General features: G+C 46.1%; 2 protein-coding genes across 2 annotated transcripts in view; both read right to left on the bottom strand.

Annotated features, from left to right (window-relative positions):
• zgc:123010 (uncharacterized protein LOC641500 homolog) overlaps window positions 1-10,854 on the bottom strand; it is a 17,230-nt gene extending 6,376 nt beyond the window's left edge. The window contains exons 1-8 of the mRNA XM_067237029.1: window positions 10,720-10,854; window positions 5,098-5,180; window positions 4,583-4,663; window positions 4,455-4,505; window positions 4,186-4,371; window positions 3,841-3,966; window positions 1,111-1,156; window positions 743-833 (exon numbers count right to left, since the gene is read on the bottom strand). Coding sequence (XP_067093130.1) covers window positions 743-833; window positions 1,111-1,156; window positions 3,841-3,966; window positions 4,186-4,371; window positions 4,455-4,505; window positions 4,583-4,663; window positions 5,098-5,180; window positions 10,720-10,777 — 722 coding nt within the window. The 5' untranslated portion in view covers window positions 10,778-10,854. The remainder of the gene's footprint in view (window positions 1-742; window positions 834-1,110; window positions 1,157-3,840; window positions 3,967-4,185; window positions 4,372-4,454; window positions 4,506-4,582; window positions 4,664-5,097; window positions 5,181-10,719) is intronic.
• Window positions 10,855-11,700: 846 nt separating this feature from the next.
• pyroxd2 (pyridine nucleotide-disulphide oxidoreductase domain 2) lies at window positions 11,701-22,103 on the bottom strand. Its single transcript, XM_067236310.1, has 16 exons — window positions 21,850-22,103; window positions 21,410-21,429; window positions 21,070-21,163; window positions 20,749-20,822; window positions 19,869-20,024; window positions 18,863-19,016; window positions 18,678-18,739; window positions 18,488-18,585; window positions 18,160-18,301; window positions 17,749-17,883; window positions 17,516-17,588; window positions 17,102-17,255; window positions 16,814-16,968; window positions 13,910-14,016; window positions 12,566-12,686; window positions 11,701-12,166 (listed from the first exon to the last, which is right to left on the bottom strand). The coding sequence occupies exons 1-16, from the start codon at window positions 21,965-21,967 to the stop codon at window positions 12,096-12,098; spliced, it is 1,734 nt and encodes a 577-aa protein (XP_067092411.1). The 5' UTR covers window positions 21,968-22,103; the 3' UTR covers window positions 11,701-12,095.
• Between the last annotated feature and the right edge of the window lie 470 nt (window positions 22,104-22,573).

Raw genomic sequence — 22,573 nt, 5'->3', positions numbered from 1 at the left:
ATGCAGGTCTCACAGCGTAATGTCGCATATATGCTTTTTCGAACATTCCTACTGAATAATTTACTCGTAGCATTGCTACGAGTATTATGCAAGCTAACTTAGCCAGGAATCTAACTAAAGCTAGCTAGCTACCGTTTCTGAAAAATAACTTACGCTTTGGGGGCCGTCGGAAATATTTAGAACTCACGCGTCTAAAGGGTAAATATTAGTTAATTCCCGGGCAATTAGGCACCTACTTTCGTTTTCGAAGTGTGTTACACAACTGCATGCTGTAAGATCGCCTATAGTGCATTGCTTGGTATCATTGTTCCCGTATCAAGTGTGGTATATATTCCAGTGTGGTTTATACTCAGATTTACAAACACAAAGCTCTCATTCTGGTGGGATGCAGTTTATAGAAAATGCGGCTTATTTTCCAAAGAAATACGATAACTGTGTTGCTGGGTTACACAGATGCTAACTAACCGTGTTGCTGGGTTACACAGATGCTAGATAACCATGTTGCTAGGTTACACAGATGCTAGCTAACTGTGTTGCTGGGTTACACAGATGCTAGCTAACCGTGTTGCTGGGTTACACAGATGCTTGCTAACCGTGTTGCTAGGTTACACAGATGCTAGCTAACCATGCTTCTGTGTTACACAGATGCTAGCTAACCGTGTTGCTGGGTTACACAGATGCTAGCTAACTGTACCTCTGGGTTTTAGAGGACTTAGCTAACTGAGAGGCTGGGTCAGTGTACCTGTAGTCAGCTGGATCATATCTGATGGCTTCTGTAAACATGCTGACAGCCTGTGAGTACTGGCCCTCCTGAACCATCTTGATCCCTTTCTCTGTAGGACACATGCACACACACACAAACACACACACACACACATACAAGCATGCACACAAGGGCATGCACACACACATACCCAGACAAAAAGGGCCAAAGAATTAAGACACAAAACCTTGAATAAGTGCAGACATCAGCCGGAAGTTACCTCCAACCCTCCCATCGAGAGAGAGTTCCTCTGGGTCCTTGGGCCTTCCTAACCAAGCAACTTCATCACCTCTCCTCCCACATCAGGAGGGTCTTCATCCTCCTACTGACCACGGCTTCACACTCACCTGTCAACGAGGCGCTTCTCTTGATCGTGGCGTCAGATCCATTCTCCTAAAGGGGAAACACTGTACTGTTATTAGCTGAACACAGAGCTCCACCGAGCCAAATCCTGCTTCTTAGAATGACTGCTGTTCGAAAGCAGGTGTCGGAACCGCTGACAGCAGGTGGAGGAACCACTGACAGCAGGTGTAGGAACCACTGACAGCAGGTGGAGGAACCACTGACAGCAGGTGGAGGAACCACTGACAGCAGGTGGAGGAACCACTGACAGCTGGTGTAGGAACCACTGACAGCAGGTGGAGTGACCACTTCAGATGTGAATAAATACCTGAGCAGTCAGCTAATACACTGCCTGCTCAAAAAAAGTGGGCAGATACTTTGTTGGACCGCCTTTAGCTTTGATTACGGCACACACTTGCCATGGCTTGTTTTGACAACGTTGTGCAACGCCACAACATTTCTTTCTGATCAGAGTTGTATTAGGCCAAAAAAAAATCCCAGACCTTGTATTGATGACGGGAGAGTTGCCCCACTCTGTAAAGACTTCTCCGGCACATATCAGGTCAGGACCCTGTGGTGGCAGGATTCCTCATGATCCCTAAACCACTGTAACCTAGCCTGATCATCTGAGGGCACCTCAAACCACTGTAACCTAGCCTGATCATCTGAGGGCACCTCAAACCACTGTAACCTAGCCTGATCATCTGAGGGCAGCTCAAACCACTGTAACCTAGCCTGATCATCTGAGGGCAGCTCAAACCACTGTAACCTAGCCTGATCATCTGAGGGCAGCTCAAACCACTGTAACCTAGCCTGATCATCTGAGGGCACCTCAAACCACTGTAACCTAGCCTGATCATCTGAGGGCAGCTCAAACCACTGTAACCTAGCCTGATCATCTGAGGGCACCTCAAACCACTGTAACCTAGCCTGATCATCTGAGGGCAGCTCAAACCACTGTAACCTAGCCTGATCATCTGAGGGCACCTCAAACCACTGTAACCTAGCCTGATCATCTGAGGGCAGCTCAAACCACTGTAACCTAGCCTGATCATCTGAGGGCACCTCAAACCACTGTAACCTAGCCTGATCATCTGAGGGCACCTCAAACCACTGTAACCTAGCCTGATCATCTAAGGGCAGCTCAAACCACTGTAACCTAGCCTGATCATCTGAGGGCACCTCAAACCACTGTAACCTAGCCTGATCATCTGAGGGCACCTCAAACCACTGTAACCTAGCCTGATCATCTGAGGGCAGCTCAAACCACTGTAACCTAGCCTGATCATCTGAGGGCACCTCAAACCACTGTAACCTAGCCTGATCATCTGAGGGCAGCTCAAACCACTGTAACCTAGCCTGATCATCTGAGGGCACCTCAAACCACTGTAACCTAGCCTGATCATCTGAGGGCACCTCAAACCACTGTAACCTAGCCTGATCATCTGAGGGCAGCTCAAACCACTGTAACCTAGCCTGATCATCTGAGGGCACCTCAAACCACTGTAACCTAGCCTGATCATCTGAGGGCACCTCAAACCACTGTAACCTAGCCTGATCATCTGAGGGCAGCTCAAACCACTGTAACCTAGCCTGATCATCTGAGGGCAGCTCAAACCACTGTAACCTAGCCTGATCATCTGAGGGCACCTCAAACCACTGTAACCTAGCCTGATCATCTGAGGGCACCTCAAACCACTGTAACCTAGCCTGATCATCTGAGGGCACCTCAAACCACTGTAACCTAGCCTGATCATCTGAGGGCACATCAAACCACTGTAACCTAGCCTGATCATCTGAGGGCACCTCAAACCACTGTAACCTAGCCTGATCATCTGAGGGCACCTCAAACCACTGTAACCTAGCCTGATCATCTGAGGGCACCTCAAACCACTGTAACCTAGCCTGATCATCTGAGGGCATCTCAAACCACTGAGACTTAAAAAAAAAGGACTAAAAACAATTATTTTTAGCAGATCTTACGAGTTTTAATTATCTAATTATATTTCATATTGATGTTTTACCTTGTTTTATAATTTTAACTGTAGCACCTTGAGATTTGTTCTCGGATGAAAGGTGCGTTAGAAATAAAATTGATTATTATTATTATTATTATGATCAATCCTGGCATGCTGGAATATGCCCATCTCATCTGGAAAGGGATCAATGACCAGATGGGATCATCTGGTCATTTAGCTGACTTTTGGCCACATAACATTGCTAGACCTGACAAACGGATGCAACCTCAGATCATGACACTGCCTCAACTTCCTGTCCAGTGGGCACCATGATAGGTACACTGCTTCTTGCGCCCTGAAGCTCCGGAGTCTCAGTTTTTATGTTATCCAATAGATGTTTAGTCCCAATCCTGAGTTCTGGTCACATTGTGTGTGTGTGGTAATACTTTCACTAAACAGTGTTCTACTGTCGATTTTAGGAACCGTGCTAGCCCACCGTGCTAGCCCACCGTGCTAGCCCTAGACAGTTATCAGAGAAGCAGCTCTGTCAAGTGAGCCATTTTGTTGCGCTGACCATAAAACGCAATACCACAAACAAAAGGACCATTGTGACATTGCCATCAGGACAGCCACTGCCCTAACCCCTAGTAACACTGACCCAACACCAACAGTTATTGTAAAAGAAGAAAAGGCTTGACTTTCAGACCTGGTTTCTCAGACACAGATTCCACCTGGTCCCAGACTAGGAGGAACTGGGTGTGATCTGTGAACTCTCACCTCGCTGGTTCTAGCCTCATTTTCCTTGTTCTCTTTGGACTTGCGGCCTGGTTTGGTCCAGCCTTTAGGCTTGATGTGGCTGGCAGCATTGGAAACGAAGGCACTGCTTACATCCCATTCTGGCTCCTGAGTAACATACACACAGAAACACAAAGACAAAAACATATATACAGACAAATGACAAATACAGACAGATTAGTATAGAGTGGCTCTCAAAATTTAATAAAGTGCTAATAAAATAATGTGTACCCTATAATGGAGATGGTAATACAGCAAACTACCCTCCATGGGTTATAAAACGGTGTACAAACTGTCCATGAGTGGGAGGGAATGGTTCTTTCGTACCTCCTCACTGGGGCCAGTAGGGGCCCTGGGGGGGCCCGAGGTGCAGGGAGGGGGGCCCGGTTCATCCTTGGAGCAGCACATGGAGCCCTGATGTTCATGTTTGTCCTCCTCCTCTACTACTCCACCTCCTCCCTCAATCTCAGACTCGCTCTCCTCAGACTCAACATCATCCTCATCTTCATCATCCTGACACAAACACACACACACACCTCTGTAAACATATTCAGGTGTAGATTTCCTCCAAACTCGAGGGATGAAAGGTTCCCTACCTGTTCAGTGCTTCTCTGCACCTGCTCCATCTTCCTGCGTTCTCGTTGACGCTAGCGAGGGAAAAACCAGGAATGAAACACTGACCCCCAAATGTGTGTGTGTGTGTGTGTGTGAGACATGCGCCCACCTTCCTTTTGGCTCTGCGACGCTCTGCTCTCCGCTTGACCTTCTCCTCCTCACTGAGCCCCTCCTCTCCGTTCAGGTAGTCCTGGTAACACACACAAGGATGAACACACACATCATGTAGATGAGGATGAACACACACATCATGTAGATGAGGATGAACACACACACACACACACACACACACACACACACAAGGATGAACACTTAGTTAGTCGGTTAATTATTACTAATTTTAGTAAATATTAATATTACATTGATTTATTATGTATCAATATATATATGTATACACACACACATTATAGTTATTGTTGATAAGAATACTAACTCTATACGATTTAGGACTTATTCATCATAGGTTTAGACAGGCTGCTAGGAAACTGTCAAGACAAGCAGAACTTTATGTGTTCTGTGCTGTACAGTAAACTGCCTTTTGGAGGACATTACTGTTTTCTAAGTCTAAGGACCAGAGAACCCCAGAGTAGTTTACCTGTTACAGAAGACAGATAGGTGTCCTACCTGTGCCAGACGAGCATGGCTGGAGGCGTCAGGGACGGACGCTCCACAGTCCTGCTCCAGATCCTGCTGGGTGCTGGGGCCTTCTGCGACACAGCGTCAGGTCGCACACACACACGGACACACACACAAACACAAAGACCAGGGGGCATTGATTGCTTGTTGCCGATTAAGGAGCACGTACATCTCAAACACTTGATCACATGTCAACAAGCCATGAATGCAGAGTTGGTACAGATCACTAAGTATGTTCAGTTTTACACCCTGCGGGTAGCTGTCCGTCACTGTTCTGCTGTCTGAAACATCCTCCTCCTACCATAGGACTGCACCTGTCTCAACTCCTCCTACCATAGGACTGCACCCGTCTCACCTCCTCCTACCATAGGACTGCACCCGTCTCACCTCCTCCTACCATAGGACTGCACCTGTCTCACCTCCTCCTACCATAGGACTGCACCTGTCTCACCTCCTCCTACCATAGGACTGCACCTGTCTCACCTCCTCCTACCATAGGACTGCACCTGTTTTACCTCATCCTACCATAGGAATGCACCTGTCTTACCTCCTCCTACCATAGGTTTCTACCTGTCATAGTAATGTACCTGTCTCACCTCATAGTACTTTACCTGTCTCACCCACTCTTGCCGTAGTTGCTGACATCTCACAAACATCTCTAACAAAACAGGACTACAGTACATTATCAGAGGACTTCATCATCATACAGACACTGTAGTTAGTTGATGGCATGTGGGTGTTTTCCTGCTGAACTAGTGAGACCCTGAGCTACGTCCCAGTACAGGAGGTTGAATCCTGCCCACCCTGTGACTCCTGTACCTGGATATAGTACCTCTCCTCTTTCACACTAGCACTTGCATGTGGACGAGGACCACAAACAGCCCCTGGGCAAGCAGAGGAGGAGGAGGAAGAAAAGGGAGAATGCAGGGGAGGAAGAGGTGAAGGATAAGTGGAAAAGAGGAGGAAGAGTAGAGGGGAGGAGGAAGAGGAGAAGGGAGAGAGGTACCAGTGTTTCCCACAGGATGCTGTGAGACTGGTGGGTGTGGGTGCATGGTGGGGGCAGAAAAAATGTAGTACATTAAAAGGTTACCTGCGTCAATCTGGTTCACTTTGAGAGCACAATTAAGAGGCTAGATCTATGATGAACATAGTGCTCTAAATAAGTGTGCGCTAGGGGTGGGAAATCTGGCCATAATCTTCTATCACGGTACGAGTAATTTTATATCACGGTTACGGTATATATCACGGTATAGTATACTGTACTGTAAATATGTAAAAGACTGGCTATTATTTAAAGGCAACGACAGCGTTCCGATTGGCTGATGCGCAGTCATGCCATCCGCGTGGTGACTTACTCACAGCTCAATACGAATCCGTAATGCCAAAAATAGCGAAAGCGATCAGTCTGAGTTTTACTATCCATATCTAACTTCGGTTTTGGCGTATCAACCTCGTTAAAGCTCGGTTGATACGTTAAAGCCTCAGTTTGATATTTCCCGGCATGACCTCACTCTCAGTAGTTAGCCTTCACTAGTCATCCTATATCAAGAATGCTAGCAACGCCACCAGTGTAATTTTACAATAATAATTTTACAGCACAAGACATAAAACTTGAACAACAGCAGAATGGGTTATCAAATATATAATTAATTTGCATCGGCATGAATGTGGTCCGCTTAGACAAAATACACTCCACATCGAAAATTCCGTCAGACCAACGCAAAGGTACTTCAAGGTCAAACGAAAATAGCAAATCAAATGAAAGTTAAACTACAATTCTAAATATGGCAAGAATGCGATTTATATGATGGCTTATATACAATGCAACAAGCAGAAAAAAAGAAAGAGAAAAGTATACCGCGGTTGAAACGGTATAGCCAAATCTCTCCCGGTAGACACATTTCTACCGTCGCACGGTATGTACCGTCATACCGCCCAGCCCTAGTGTGCGCTCTGGTAAACAATTTAATCATAAACACATTGATTGTATAGATTTGAATGGTGAACAGAGGGGAGGAGGAGGAAGAGGAGAGAAAAGGGGGGAAGAGGAGGAGAGAGAGAGGGGGTGGGGAGGAGGAGGGAGAGGGGGTGGGGAGGAGGAGGAGGGGGTGGGGAGGAGGAGAGAGAGGGGGTGGGGAGGAGGATGGAGAGAGAGGGGGTGGGGAGGAGGAGGAGGGGGTGGGGAGGAGGAGAGAGAGGGGGTGGGGAGGAGGAGGAGAGAGAGGGGATGGGGAGGAGAGAGAGGGGGTGGGGAGGAGAGAGAGGGGGTGGGGAGGAGAGAGAGGGGATGGGGAGGAGGAGGAGGAGAGAGAGGGGGTGGGGGAGGAGGAGAGAGAGGGGGTGGGGAGGAGGGGGTGGGGAGGAGGAGAGAGAGGGGATGGGGAGGAGGAGGACAGAGGGGGGGTGGGGAGGAGGAGGAGAGAGGGGGTGGGGAGGAGGAGGAGAGAGAGGGGGTGGGGAGGAGGAGGAGAGAGAGGGGGTGGGGAGGAGGGAGAGGGGGTGGGGAGGAGGGAGAGGGGGTGGGGAGGAGGAGAGAGAGGGGGTGGGGAGGAGGAGGAGAGAGAGGGGGTGAGGAGGAGGAGGAGGGGGATTATCTAATTTCTATGACACTTTCACAAATAATTTATCTCATACTTGTTCCAAGTTCATAACAATGACATAAGATACACAGAAATGCTTGTTCTATGAAAACACACACACCCCGTGCATAGGTTCATCTGCATGACCAGATATTAATCTAGCTGGGTTTACACGCAGTCACTTCCCAGTTGATTGAGGCCAGGAGGAACAACAATCAGACTGACTAGATGATATTAGCAGGAAACGACACATCCTGCACATTGGACCTCACAGGACCCACATCATTTACCCAGCATGCACCAGGCTGCTTCACTTCACCTGAGGCTCTACTAAAGGTCCCACATGACCTAGTAACAGGAAGTCGTTTTCCGCGAAGCACCTTCACTGACCTGCACTGTGTTGGAGTCGAGGCCTAAAGATCTCATGGTACTGAACTGGGGTGAGCACCCCCACCCCCCTTCCCTTGTGTTGCACAACTACCAGTTGCCTGTGGTGACGTCAGGTCTGAAGAGCGGAAAAAAAACATATGGCAGAAAAGGCACTTCCTCTTGTTTTGGATCTTCTTTCCCTTCCTCAAAGCAATCATTTCTCTGTCTCAATCTCTCCCTCTGTTAATCTGTCTGTCTGTCCCCCCCCCCCCTCTCTCTCTCTCTCTATCGAGCCTTCCGACATAATTTCCTTAATAACTCCCAATGCTTTTTAAATGATCCAAATTGTACACTGAATAGTTTTTTGTATTTTTTATGAACCTACGTTTAGACCTGTACGTTAACATGAGGTGCTATTTTGAATCTCTACACATTTAGGAAGCATAGGGTTAGGGTTAGGAGGAGGAGACAGGGGCTGGGCAGAGGAGACAGGAGGCTGGGCAGAGGAGACAGGAGGCTGGGCAGAGGAGACAGGGGCTGGGCAGAGGAGACAGGAGGCTGGGCAGAGGAGACAGGAGGCTGGGCAGAGGAGACAGGGGGCTGGGCAGAGGAGACAGGGGGCTGGGCAGAGGAGACATTCAGAGATGTCCCTAACCACACTCAGAGATGTCCCTAACCACACTCAGAGATGTCCCTAACCACACTCAGAGATGTCCCTAACCACACTCAGAGATGTCCCTAACCACACTCAAAGATGTCCCTAACCACACTCAGAGACGGCCCTAACCACACTCAGAGATGGCCCTAACCACACTCAGAGATGTCCCTAACCACACTCTGAGTGTGGTTAGGGACATCTCAGAGATGGCCCTAACCACACATAGACAAGGCAAGGAATTTCAGCTGCTGGCACCCTGCCTGCTCCTCAGATGACAGGCTCCTCAGACCCTCTTGAAAAGCTTGTCTCTGTCCGTCTCTGCGTTACTCAAACTGCAGCCCGCTTTAAATCCTCATCATATAGAAATGTGATCTTTACATCTTACTTTCCACAGATGTCGAGTCCAATGCAACAGGACACCTTCCGTTTCTCTCTGAGGAGCGAACCGGCTGAATACGTGCGGGAATTTAAGGTGAGCTCATGTTACAGGAATGTCAACTACTACGGCTTTCATTGCCTTATTATCACAGAAGTCAATTTGGCATCAGATAACCCTGACTGACATGTTTGTGGCAAGGCCATTAGCCTCAAAACTATTCGGCTTGGTGAAGAAGGCTTTCCACCGCAAGGCCTCGAGAACAGTGCTTCTCAACCCTGGTCCTCTTGACCCACTGTCCTGCATGTTCTAGATCAGTGCTTCTCAACCCTGGTCCTCTTGACCCACTGTCCTGCATGTTCTAGATCAGTGCTTCTCAACCCTGGTCCTCTTGACCCACTGTCCTGCATGTTCTAGATCAGTGCTTCTCTACCCTGGTCCTCTTGACCCACTGTCCTGCATGTTCTAGATCAGTGCTTCTCTACCCTGGTCCTCTGGACCCACTGTCCTGCATGTTCTAGATATTTCCCTGCTCCAACACTAATTGGAGCAGGGAATCCACACGATTCTAATGAACGGGCCATTATGAAGTTCAGCAGAAACCTGATAATGAACATCTATTAGAATCTGGTGTGTTGGAGCAGGCAAACATCTAGAACATGCAGGGCAGTGGGTCCCGAGGACCAGGGTTGAGAAGAACTGCTTTAGAACATCACATTGCATTTGCATGTTGCAGCACTCATGCCTGATAACACAATTCTGAATAACGTTCAGAATATTATTCATTTAAAAAAAACAGCAGTAGGCCATCTTGATTTTCAATGTGCAATCCAAGCAGGATTTTTGCCACAACCGGGACAACTTTGCAATCACATCAACCTTACCCGACATTTAGTGAATTTGGAAAGGATGGAGAACATAGAAAGCATGTGCCAGCAGCAACAGACAAAGTGCTTCTGCCCTCGGTTTTGTAAATGTAAATAATGAAAGCATAGGCCTATGTCATGTCACAAAAAAAGTACAGTATACTATTACAGAACCAGCCTGTGTGCTTGTAATTTCAGTATGATGAAAACGACTTCTCAAACTCCTAATGCTACAGTATTAGTAATACTCATGCAGTCGGTAACCTTTAATCCAAATGAATCACAGAAAGGAAAGAAGAACTGGTCAATCACTCGTCGGGCAGTCAACCTCCTGAACCGCAACTTCTTCAACCATTCCGTCGCCCTTCAAGAAATCAAAACCGTTGTTTTGATCCCACTAAATCTATATATTTAATGCGATTGGGTATTAAAATGTGTTAAATTGACAAACAGTCACTATCAGTTGAAAATGTAAAGTAAGCGGTTGTTAAAACAACTCTGAAAGACACGGATCCAGTGTATTTATTCGTTGGGTGTAGTTCGCCACATTGTGAAACTAGCGGGACAGAGGGGAGACTTGTTAAAAACGTGCCTCTGAACTTCAGCAGTACTAGAAGAAATACGGGATGTTGCAAAAAAGTAATTTATGTTAATGTAACGGAAGTTTACAAGGACATACATTTTTACAATAAACTTTCAGGAGTCAATGTAACTTTTTACGGACTGGGAATGTTCCAAAAGTTTTAAAAATACATGTCTTACCGCTGACGATCCCCAGCAACCTGCATATATCTCTTGTGAATTTCATTAGTGCGACCATTCAGCATTATTGGCTAAACAACTTCTTAATAAAAAAGAAGTATATATAAGAATCGGTGTCGAATCCACGGGAATCTGTGGTTTCGTCTGTTTCCTCCTGGGCGTGAAAACGTCAAAGTAACTGCAACAATCCTGCCAGCGTCTTAAAGGTACAGTGATCGTTTAATGGAATTTCAGGAACTGAAAAATATTCAGTTATTACGTTTTCAAGATGATAATTAATTAAATAGGCTGTGATCTTTTAGAAGAGCTCTGATGTTAATCAACCGACACCAAGTGGTCTTGTCTGACCCATAACATACAGTGGTCTTGTCTGACCCATAACATACAGTGGCCTCAAGATTGGGACACAAGTCAAAACAGGTTTTGCTGTGCACTCAAGGCATATGTATGGAGTCAGGTGGCTGAGCGGTGAGGGAATTGGACTAGTAATCCGAAGGTTGCCAGTTCGATTCCCGGTCACCAAACTGATGTAGTGTCCTTGGGCAAGGCACTTCACCCTACTTGCCTCGGGGGAATGTCCCTGTACTTACTGTAAGTCGCTCTGGATAAGAGCGTCTGCTAAATGACTAAATGTAAAATGTAGATATGTAAATAATATTAAATTATGGATATGAGGCAAAAGTGTAGAATGTCATCATTTATTTATTGCTGTTTCAACACGTTTTACAAAGAATAACAAACCATTTAGAGGCTCTCATCGTTACTATTTGGACATTTGGCTTATGTTTCTAGTTGATCATGTATTTCTTGTCAAATTTGACTTGAAACGTTCCCAATACTTATTGAGGACACTATTTGTTTGGTGTGAAGTACAGGTGACCTGACCTTACCAACCCCAACCACTCAGACTGGGACCTGTTAGATGTCAACAGTTCAAACTGTAAGTTCTACTAACTGGAAATACACAAAGATAGATTGCAGAAGAGGGACATTACTGTTTATTGAAGCTGTTGTATAAGAGAATGGAAAACAATCTTTGGGCATGGTTTTAATTAAGCACTTCAAGAGCCTTGTAGAATGAGAAGACTGCACATCTGGTCCTGCCTGGAACAGGATTCATTCATTTCAACATGAAAACATTGTTTTTAGGAATGTTTTATGAGTATAATTCTAAAGTTTAAACATTGGAGTGTCTAGCAGTTTTAAGTGAATGTCACATTCACTTAAACGTTGCTGTTTTTCTTTGCGGCAACAATATGCAAATAAAAACAATTGCTTTCTGTCTTTATCCTTTACTCATTCCACCTCATTGTATTCTCCCTCTCTCTTCCTTTCTCTCTCTCCACCCTCCCTCCCTCTCTCCAGGGTTCAGGGTTTCAGCCACGTCGCAGGTCGGCCATGACAGTTTGCGCAGCATTCCATCCTGAGGAGCCCATCACACCACCACCTACGAGAAACACAGACAGTTAGGTGACTGAGCCACAGACACAGTCAGGTGACTGAGCCACAGACACAGGTGACTGAGCCACAGACACAGTCAGATGACTGAGCCACAGACACAGGCAGGTGACTGAGCCACAGACAGTTGCAAGAGCAACAGACAGTTTGACAGTTTGTCACAATTTAATTAAAACAATGGACGCTTACTGTTTTACATAGTATGTACTGTGTCTGTCTAACATAAGAAACAGTTCCAAAGCCATGACAACCTAATTTCCTTATCATATGACTCAGAACCTATCCAAAGGTCAGCTAACCATAATCTTGGCATGCAGAGTGATAGACACATGGAGACACACACACACACACACACACTATTAGAAGTCCCAAAACCTGCATTACTGACCTGGGTGGGAGCCACTGCCACAAAGATACAGCCCTCTGATTGGTGAACGGTAGTCAGAGAAAGAGGGCAAAGGTCGTGCCAGGTACAGCTGGTCCAATGACATGGAGCCATGGAAAATATTCTGGAATGAAGAAAACATTTTAACATTTCACTCTTTTTCACTATCCAGAAATTGTGTTCTCTGTCTCTGTCTCTTGTTCTGTATCTCTCTCTATCTGTCTTTATCTGTCTGTCAGCAGCTGTTTAATACCAGTGGTCTGGTCCAGTCGGGTCTAGTCTAGTCCAAACCCACTCTAACATGGTCTAGTCTAGTCCAAACCCAGTCTAACATGGTCTAGTCTCTTTTGTGTCTCCTAACTGCACAGTAGATACAGGGGGACACTGGGCTGTGGGCAGGGGCGTCGTTAGACCCTTTTTACAGGGGCACGTGCCCCAGTATAAATCTGCTGTGCCCCAGTAAAATCAAAAGTTTGAGTTGAATTTACTTTAACAATTAACTTTATTAGTCAATGCATTCATTTAGATTTATAATCCTGTAAAAAAATGTACGCAGTATCCCAATTAATGCTTGTAAAATCAAAGCAGATTCAAAGCAGAAAACACAAACCGATGCCCACAGAATTCCATGTCAGCGCGCTCTTCTGTGCTTGCCAAATAGCCACTGCAGCACGCACACAGAATTCCAGGTGTTGGACTCGGCACACAAGTCACAGTTGAGGTAGGCTAAGAAAACATTACAAAACTAAAGAAAGTTTCTAAATGATAGGCCTACCGATCATCTTATTTGGACTAAAACATAAAAACAATATAACATAAAGCTCAAAAACAGTATTTGCGCTCAAATGAATGCAAAAATAATGTGCACGCTCGCATTAACTATTGATGTCTCTGCCAAAGCTGATATCAAACCTGAACTGTTGTATAATGGGTTAAGCAAGGGGAGTTTCTACAGCCTAGTAGTGCTTTGTGTGCAGCAAGCTTGAAAGAAAAAGGGATATGAATAGGGGCCTCTGCCCCAGTAGAGCTTTAACAACGCCCCTGGCTGTGGGTTCAGGCTGACACTGGGATGCAAACAACTTCCTGGTTCAGACAACAGCAGTCTGATTTTAGGTAAAGCAGCTTGTCAGACACACCCATACATCCCTGTCCCTGGGACCCACCCCCCACCCCCTCCACCCGAACTCACTTGCTCCCCTATGTGTTCTGGTTTGGTTTCCTCTGACTTATCCATCATGTCATCATCTCTCACTAACATAGTTGTATCCGCTATGTCATCTAACAGTTAGACATTCTATACTGAGGACAGGTTAACAATTACTTGCACACACACACACACACACTCACCCCTCCAGTGAGTCCAAAGATTCTCTCCAGGTCTGGCGGGGTTAGGATGTCTTTGCCCACGATGGAGCTTGTGAAACCAGGGGCGTACTGCTCCACCCAGCCAAACACTAGAGACACACAGACAGATAAAACAAACACACAAGAAACAAACAATTGAGCAAAAAAGTACTGGAAACTTCTACTAAGAGGACAGTCACCTTGTAATAGGGGTGGGGGGAAATCGATTCGCATTTGAATCGTGATTCAGTCTTCTAGCGATGCATTACGACTCAAATATTTTTTTTATGACAATGACTTTTGATGCCATGGGATTTTTTTATTCAACACTTAACAGCCTATCACAGCAAACTGGAATCTAATGTAGGAATATATTAAATCGAAATTTGATTAAAAAATCGTGAATCGAAAAAATCGTGAATTGAAAAAATCGTGAATCGAAAAAATCGTGATGGATTTTTTACTGAATCGTGACCCAAGATTCGATTCGAATTGAATCGTGAGGTACCAAACGATTCCCACCCCTACCTTGTAATAATAATAGCTTCTATACCCTGAGTGTGCATGTATAAAAACACCACAGATGAATGCAAGGCCTTTAAGAACTGCACTCAATCCTCCACTAATGTTTGTCATCCCCTGTGAGAGGGTTACTAGTCCAGTCATTACGAAAAAAGGTAGGACAAATTGCAACAGAAGAAAACTCAACTGATTTTGTATCCTCAATATGTCCTGAATAAGGAGAAAAAACTGAAAAATCCCATTAGGGGAAAGTTTCGAAAAAGACCCAAATATAGCCTATTCATACGCCTATTTTAAGTATTGCTTTTATCACTTGTATTATCGTTTTTATTGATTTTATGTAAAGCACCTTGAGCTACAATTCTTGTATGAAATGTGCTATATAAATAAAGTCTTACTTTCTTACTTACTTACTTACTTACTTACTTACTATTCATTCTTTTTCTCACGTGAATAGGGTAAAAATATTAACCTTTAAATATCACCATGAAAATTACTGAGTTGATTACTTACATCAAGACAAACAAAACATGTATTACAAGTTTTTTTTAATTGTTAGTTTACATGGGCAAACGGTGCATAATCTAATTACGTATGTGCTTATTTGCATAAATACCACAACAGATCTAAACGTTGGGTTAGCCAGGTGAAAAGGTCTTGTTGAATCTTGTTGACATATTACAGTAAAATACTTAATGTTAAGGTCTGAATGGAACCCATTTAGGCTACCCATGAGCATTACTACATTGAGGCAGGAAGAAGTACTTTAAACCATCTTTAATGAATTATTATTGCAGAGATGGGGTTTGGGGCTGGGTCGTTTCACCAATAATAGTTGTACCACAGCTCAACACACATCCAGATGTTCCCAATAAATTGTATTGATCACCAGGTATGTTTTATTAATGTAGGTTGAATAATCCATGTAGGAGAAACAAAAGGAAATCTTTCTTACCTGAGTGACAGCTTAGTGACAGTTGATTGACAGTTGAGTGGACCTTGAATGAATGACTGAATCTCTGCCCCTTATGTTGACATTTGATTTCCTCTATAGTCTTTTACTGTAAGATGTCAACAAGATTCTATAAGACATTTTCACCTGGCTATATCCAATGTTTAGATATGTTGCGGTATTTATGCAAATTAGCACATACATTATAATGCACCGTTTGCCCATGTTATCAAACAATTTAAAAAAACTTTTGTTTGTCTTAATGTAAGTAATCAACTCAGTAATTTTCACGGTGATATCTAAAGGTTCAAATGTTTAGCCTATTCAAGGGAAAGAAAGAATGAATAGGCGTATGATTAGGCTATATTTGGGTCTTTTTCGGGACCTTTTGGGACTTTCCCCTAATGGGATTCTTCTGGGATTTTTTTTCCATACAAAATCAGTTGAGTTTGCTTCTGTTGCTATTTTCCTAGGTTGACCCCCATTTTGGCTTAAAATGACTGGACTATAGGGTTAGAGAGGTCTAAACAGTCCTGTCTCCTGGGAGTCAAGTAAGGGATAATGCCCGACAAGGTGTATATTATCACCTGATAATGGACAATGCGGAGGCATGAACCGTCCGACACGCAGCGGAGCACAGCTTCCGCGGAGTCCATTATCAGGTGATATTGTACACCTCGAACGGCATTATCCCGCTCATACCATGGTCACTTGCCAGTTGCCTACAATTTTTTTTACAAACATTAATTTATGTTTTTATGCGTTTTGCAATAGAAATCTATTGTTTTTCAACGTTAGCCAACTCTGATATTTCTAGTCCACTCAGCTCATAGAACCAACACCGGCTTTCCTTTGGCTGAGCTATTAGCCCGAAAGCTAATGTTTTGCTAGCAAGATTCAAAGGCAATAACATTGTGATGATTAATAGCCCGACTCCCTAACCGCTCAGCCATCTGAACCCCTAGTAGATTGACTAGCGAGGTGAAGATTAGCGAAGGGCATGTGAGATGAGCGGTTACGTGACACTGACACAGTACATTCAGAAAAGTCAAATTTTCCAAATAGGTTCAAATAAATATTGAAATCACTCATTGTTGTAATGACATGTTAGCTTGTTAAAGTCTTTCAAAATTGTAAACGGAGGCTTTGACTGTTGTTATGGTTACAGACACTTTGTACAGGCTCATACTATGTAGACAGCGCAATAATTTTGAACGGTGAACAGACAGTGTTGCTGGAACTACTTAGTAGGTGTACATTATCACCTGATAAAGGACACCCCTGCAGCCAATCAGAATCGAGTATTCACCCAGACCATGGTATAAACACAAATATCCTGGGAGTCCACAGTGAGTCCTCTGTCTCTCTCCTGGGAGTCCTATGCTAGTCTCCTGTGAGTCTTCCTGGCCGTGTTCTGGTCCTGTGCCTCTCACCTGAGTCGGCGTAGGCCTCCCTGTCCTGGTCCGTCCAGTCCCGGCCCCCCTGCAGGTGGTAGGGGGTGAACTGGGTGAACAGTGACACCACATGGCAGCCAGAGGGCGCCAAAGTAGAATCCAGCACTGAGGGGATCGTCATCTCCAGCATGGGCCTGGGGAGAACACAGAGAAAGAACCAGAGAGAGGGGGAGAGAGAAAGAGGGATGATGACAGAGAGAGATAAACAAGTTGTTAATATAGAGACACTGAGTGAGTGAGTGTGTGAGTGTGTGTGTGCGTGTGTACCTGGACGAGGGTCGTCCATCCAGGCTATCCTTGTAAGCCGTCTCCAGCAACTCCACACTCTCACAGTTCAGATGGATGGAACACTGGTGGTGGGGGCCCGCCTTGCCATCAGGGGTGGGTGCGGCCAGGAAGTTAGGCAGCCTGTCCACCGCCACTGCACACACACACACACACACCCACATGAGGTGAGTCTTACAAGCGTGGCTCATCACCGCTCCTGGTGAAGAGCCTCAGGGTGAGGCAGAGCCTCAGGGTGAGGCAGATCATCAGGGTGAGGCAGAGCATCAGGGTGAGGCAGAGCCTCAGGGTGAGGCAGAGCCTCAGGGTGAGGCAGAGCCTCAGGGTGAGGCAAAGCCTCAGGGTGAGGCAGAGCCTCAGGGTGAGGCAGAGCTGGGAGCAGCTCCACCAGCGTACCGTTGATCTTGGTGACGGGGGATGTGTAGTCAATCTGGTCCACAGCTTTGAGAAACTCTGGGCTCAGGGACCCCTGGAGGTCAGACAGAACACACACACTCTGAAACACAGAAACACACACTCTCCAGGTGTTTGTTACCTGAGGGGCTCCAGGTGTTTGTTACCTGAGGGGCCAGGTGTTTGTTACCTGAGGGGCCAGGTGTTTGTTACCTGAGGGGCCAGGTGTTTGTTACCTGAGGGGCCAGGTGTTTGAAGGTGAGGTAGGGTGTGGCGTTGGACAGAACCACCTTGCTGTGGACCTCTGTGCCATCCTGCAGGACCACCCCCCTGGCAGAGCCATCCGCCCCAACCAGGACCTGCTGCACACTCTGTCACACACACACACAGAAACACACACACACGTACAGCAACACACTCATGTACAGCAACACACACGCACACACAGAAACACACACACACACATGTACAGAAACACACACACACACGTTCAGAAACACACACACGTACAGCAACACAGAGAGAAACCAGCAATCTCACACACACACACACGAATAAAGCAAACAGAACACAAAGTGTTGCACATCAAGTATTCCTGAACAGGTGTGATCCACTTCCATCACACCTGAGCTAGGTTCAGCTCTCACCTGTTCAGTGAAGACATCTGCTCCCAGGGAGCGGGCAGAGCTGGCGATTGCCTTGGACACCCCACCCATGCCCCCCTCCACGTAGCCCCACGCCCCCTTCTCCTTCTCCAGCTCTCCCATCACATGGTGCAGCAACACATACCTGGGGGGCCGAGGGGGGAGGCACTGTACACGTGTCTCCATGCAGGAGTTCTTATTGTGTGTGTGTGTGTGTGTTTGTGTGTGCCTCCGAGCATGTTTATGTGTGAGTATCTGTGAGCGTGTGTGCTTGCGAATGTGTGTGTGTGTACCTGTGAGTGAGTGTGTGTCTAGGTGTGTGTGTTCTTACCCACTGCCAGGGTTGCTGGGGCTGGTCATGGCTCCGATGACAGCATCTGTGGCCAGGGTGGCTCTGAGAGGTTCTGACTCAAACCAGCGATTCAGGATCTGACCCAGGAGACAGGAGAGGAGGAGCGGTTTACAGTAATACGCCATCTGTGACTCTCTGAGTCTCTGAGTTGTTTGTCAAACACACAAACCTTCATTATTGGCGCTGTTATAATCTCATAGAAGTCTGGAATATTGTTGCCCAATTTCATACCTGTCCAAACAAATAACAGTATGATCAAGAAGATTAAAAACTGAAAACTGCCACAGCAGAGCTAAAGGTTATTTCCATGCTCTGGTGGTCACAGGCAGGTCAGAACCATGAAGCCAGCCCTACCACACTTGACCATGGGAATCAGAGTCTTGAGGGCAACCAGCCTTTTGGTGAGTGACCCCCCCATGATCCCAGGGATGTCCACAGGGGGGGCGTCCAGGAGGGGGTGGATAGCCCCAGCCAGCTTCTCCAGGTGGGTCACAAACTCTGGGAAAGCCTGGGAGAGAGAGAGAGGAAGGGAGTAATTAAGAATATTGAGTAGTACAGTAGTAGATTAGGGAGAGAGAGACAGAGAGAGAGACAGAGAGACAGAGACAGAGAGAGACAGAGACAGCGAGAGAGAGAGAATGAGACAGAGAGAATGAGACAGAGAGAATGAGACAGAGAGAGTGAGATCTAGTGTGTGTCCCAGCTCTGACTACGCACGTCAGTTCGGCTTTGTGACTACCTCTACTTAAAGATCCTGTAAAGCAAATTCCATGATTTGCTTCTCAGTACATTATATACGTGTGAAATTAGTTCCTGAAAGCATGTGCAAAGCGTGAAAACTTTGTCGCACTGAAATGTGGAGTTAGACAGTTGAACAGTTTCTCTTCCGTTTTCAGGTTAGGTTTTGTATAGGCGGCACCTGTTTCACTCATTGAACAAATAAATTCAAATTCTATACCGTTTTGTTTGGCTTGACGTAGCGTCCATTAACTGGGTCGTAGGTACTTCAGAGAGGCAGCGCTTCCAGCGAGGGGCGGAGCTTCAGCTCCCTCAGGCGACACGCCCCTCCAGTCTCAAGCAGAGAAGACTGCTGATTTTCTCACGATTTCAAAGCCTAATTTAACATACTTGTCAGTGTTTTTTTTGGATGGGTAGTTAATAACACATTCTTCTGTGGTGTGGTGAACTTAAAAGTCGTTTTCAATTCCACTTTACAGGATCTTTAATGCCAGTATAACAATGCCCCCCCATTCCATGTTCATAGCTTGTGTACTGAACTGCGAGCCGGGCTGAATAGAGACAGGGAGAGGATGTGAACATCAGAGAGAGAGAGATAGTTGGGACTGATGGAGGCTCGTACCTTGGCGTCCTTCTCTGAGAACTTGCTGATCTCCCTCTGGTTCATGGCCAGGTCTCCCCCAAGAAGCAGAGACCTGGGGGGGGCTCCCCCCACCCCCTCCTCCAGCATGGGGGTGAAGGCATGGGGGTCCCTCATATACACCTTCAGCCCATGTTTCTACACACACAATTACACGTCAAGACATGTGTCATTCACCTACACCGGCATACATGAGAGGTTCTGAACCTTTAATTCACGTACCAATCCTCTCCCGGTTACACAGCTCTCCAGCTCAAAGCACAGAGAGACAGCATGCTACATGCTAGTGCAGCCTAGCAGCAAAGCATGCAGTGTGCTACATGCTAGTCCAGTCTAGCAGCACAGCATGCAGTGTGCTACATGCTAGTCCAGGCCAGCAGCATAGCATGCAGTGTACTACATACTAGTCCAGGCTATCACTACATCATGCAGTGTGCTACATGCTAGTCTAGCCTAGCAGCACATCATGCAGTGTGCTACATGCTAACCCAGACTAGCTCTACACCATGCAGTATGCTCCATGCTAGTCCAGCCTAGCAGCACAGCATACATAGTGCTACATGCTAGTCTAGCCTAGCAGCACAGCATACAGAGTGCTACATGCTAGCCCAGCCTAGCAGCACAGCATACAGAGAGTGCTACATGCTAGTCCAGACTAGCAGCACAGCATACAGAGTGCTACATGCTAGCCCATCCAAGCAGCACAACATACAGAGTGCTACATGCAAGCCCAGCCTAGCAGCACAGCATACAGAGTGCTACATGCTAGCCCAGCCAAGCAGCACAACATACACAGTGCTACATGCTAGCCCAGCCTAGCCTGACAGCACAACAACATGCAGTGGCTTTACTGTGGCTTCACCGTGAGCTCCAGGTCTCTGTTTATGTGTGGCCTCAACAGACTGAGCAGGTAAGAACACCTGGAGAAGTGGTATCCTACACACACACACACACACACACACACACACACACACACACACACACACACGTGCACACATCAAAATTGCAAAAGGTAAATCAATGACAGGTTTATGTCTGTTTATTGCAGTACTTTGTACATGGACAATTGGAGTATAGATGGTTTATAAAAGGCCTGAATAGAGATAGCATGACAATATTATATGAAAGCCCAGGCCAAGAGGCTGCCATGCCAGGACACTTCCCCAGGAAGAGTGCTCCTCACCTGGGATTATCTCCTCCGACACAGCTGCCCCTCCCAACACATGTCTACGCTCCAGAACTGCTGTCTTCAGCCCCCCCTTCTGCAGATAGGCTGCCTGGACACCCACACAAAATAAAACATTGAACCAGATGCACACACACACACTAACACCCAACAAATGCAAAACTCCATAGTGTACATGCACACAGATGAAGCAAAATACACGCAATGCCACAGGTACACACACAAACACATAGCAATACATAATAATTCACAAACTGCCTAAGACTTCAACACCCAGAGGGCAAGCTTAAGAGTGTTATGAAATCACTGAATATGAGGAGGGATGAAGAAGACTCACCGCTACCAATCCATTGTGTCCTGCAATGACAGTCCAATTAGTTAATGTTCAATGTACAGATTAAAATTTAAAACGAGGGTCACGTGATTGCTATAAATCAATTATAAAGCGAGGTTAATTATCTAAAATGGTAGCATGTACAGATGTTTTAATACTTTGCGATTGTGCAACTGTGCAACGATTCTTAAAAGCAAATGGTGATAACGGCATGAACACGAGCGACTTCAGACTTTTATAGTTGAGTCCAAAGTGTGTATGCGACCATTTCGTGTCAAATTCATTGGCTATATCAAGATCAGGGTGCGGCAGAACAAGTAAAAAATGCTACATGTAGTCGTGAATGTTGTTTCCCCAAGAAAGAAAGCAGCGAAACGAAAGCAGCGAAAGCAGACAGTTCTGCGACACCGTTGCAGATTGGCTGACACATAGATCAGCTTTACCTCCACCGATGATGACAGCGTCGTACTGAGATTTGACGGCCGAATGGCTGCGTCTTGTAGTGTACCCAAGGGATGTCACTGCCTGTCGGGCCCGGCCTGTCCACCACGCTACAGCCATGGCAATCTTGACGTAACTTTCGTCTGGTTACCTCCCCTTCTTTTACCCCACTCCACTCCGAGCCAGCCAACTTTGCAACCCAAATACCCCAGCCTGAATTTAGCACAACTCCGCACCCCCTCCCATAAACTACAATCCAACAAGAATCCTCCCACTCCGAGCCAGCCAATTTTGCAACCCAAATACCCCAACCTGAACTTCGCACAACTCCGCCCCCACCTTACATAAAGTCCAAGTCCAAGTTCTCCATGCAGGATTCCTAGAAGTCCCAAATGATTATTGCGGCCATTTTCCATCTTGAGTACCCAGTGGGATATTATGAATCTTTTCTGTAGGAAAACCCACCGCAAAATAGACAGCAATCCTATACTGTTAAGGTAGTCAGTGTTCTGCAGGTTTTCATCATGAGATACATGGTTTTACTGGATTTGTATAACCCTGCAAGAATATCACAAAATATTAACAGGATTCTAACAGGAATGCTTGAGGGGGGGGGGGGGGGGGGTCCTGGACCTTGACATGTTGACGTACTTTGCAGGACACATGTTAGACTGTCAAGAATAATTTAACAGAAGCATCTGACAAGGTGTATTCACATCTCTGAAT

This window comes from Osmerus mordax, chromosome 5 (assembly GCF_038355195.1).
Source record: "Osmerus mordax isolate fOsmMor3 chromosome 5, fOsmMor3.pri, whole genome shotgun sequence".
NCBI lineage: Eukaryota > Metazoa > Chordata > Actinopteri > Osmeriformes > Osmeridae > Osmerus > Osmerus mordax.
This window is presented reverse-complemented; position numbering and strand designations above follow the sequence as displayed.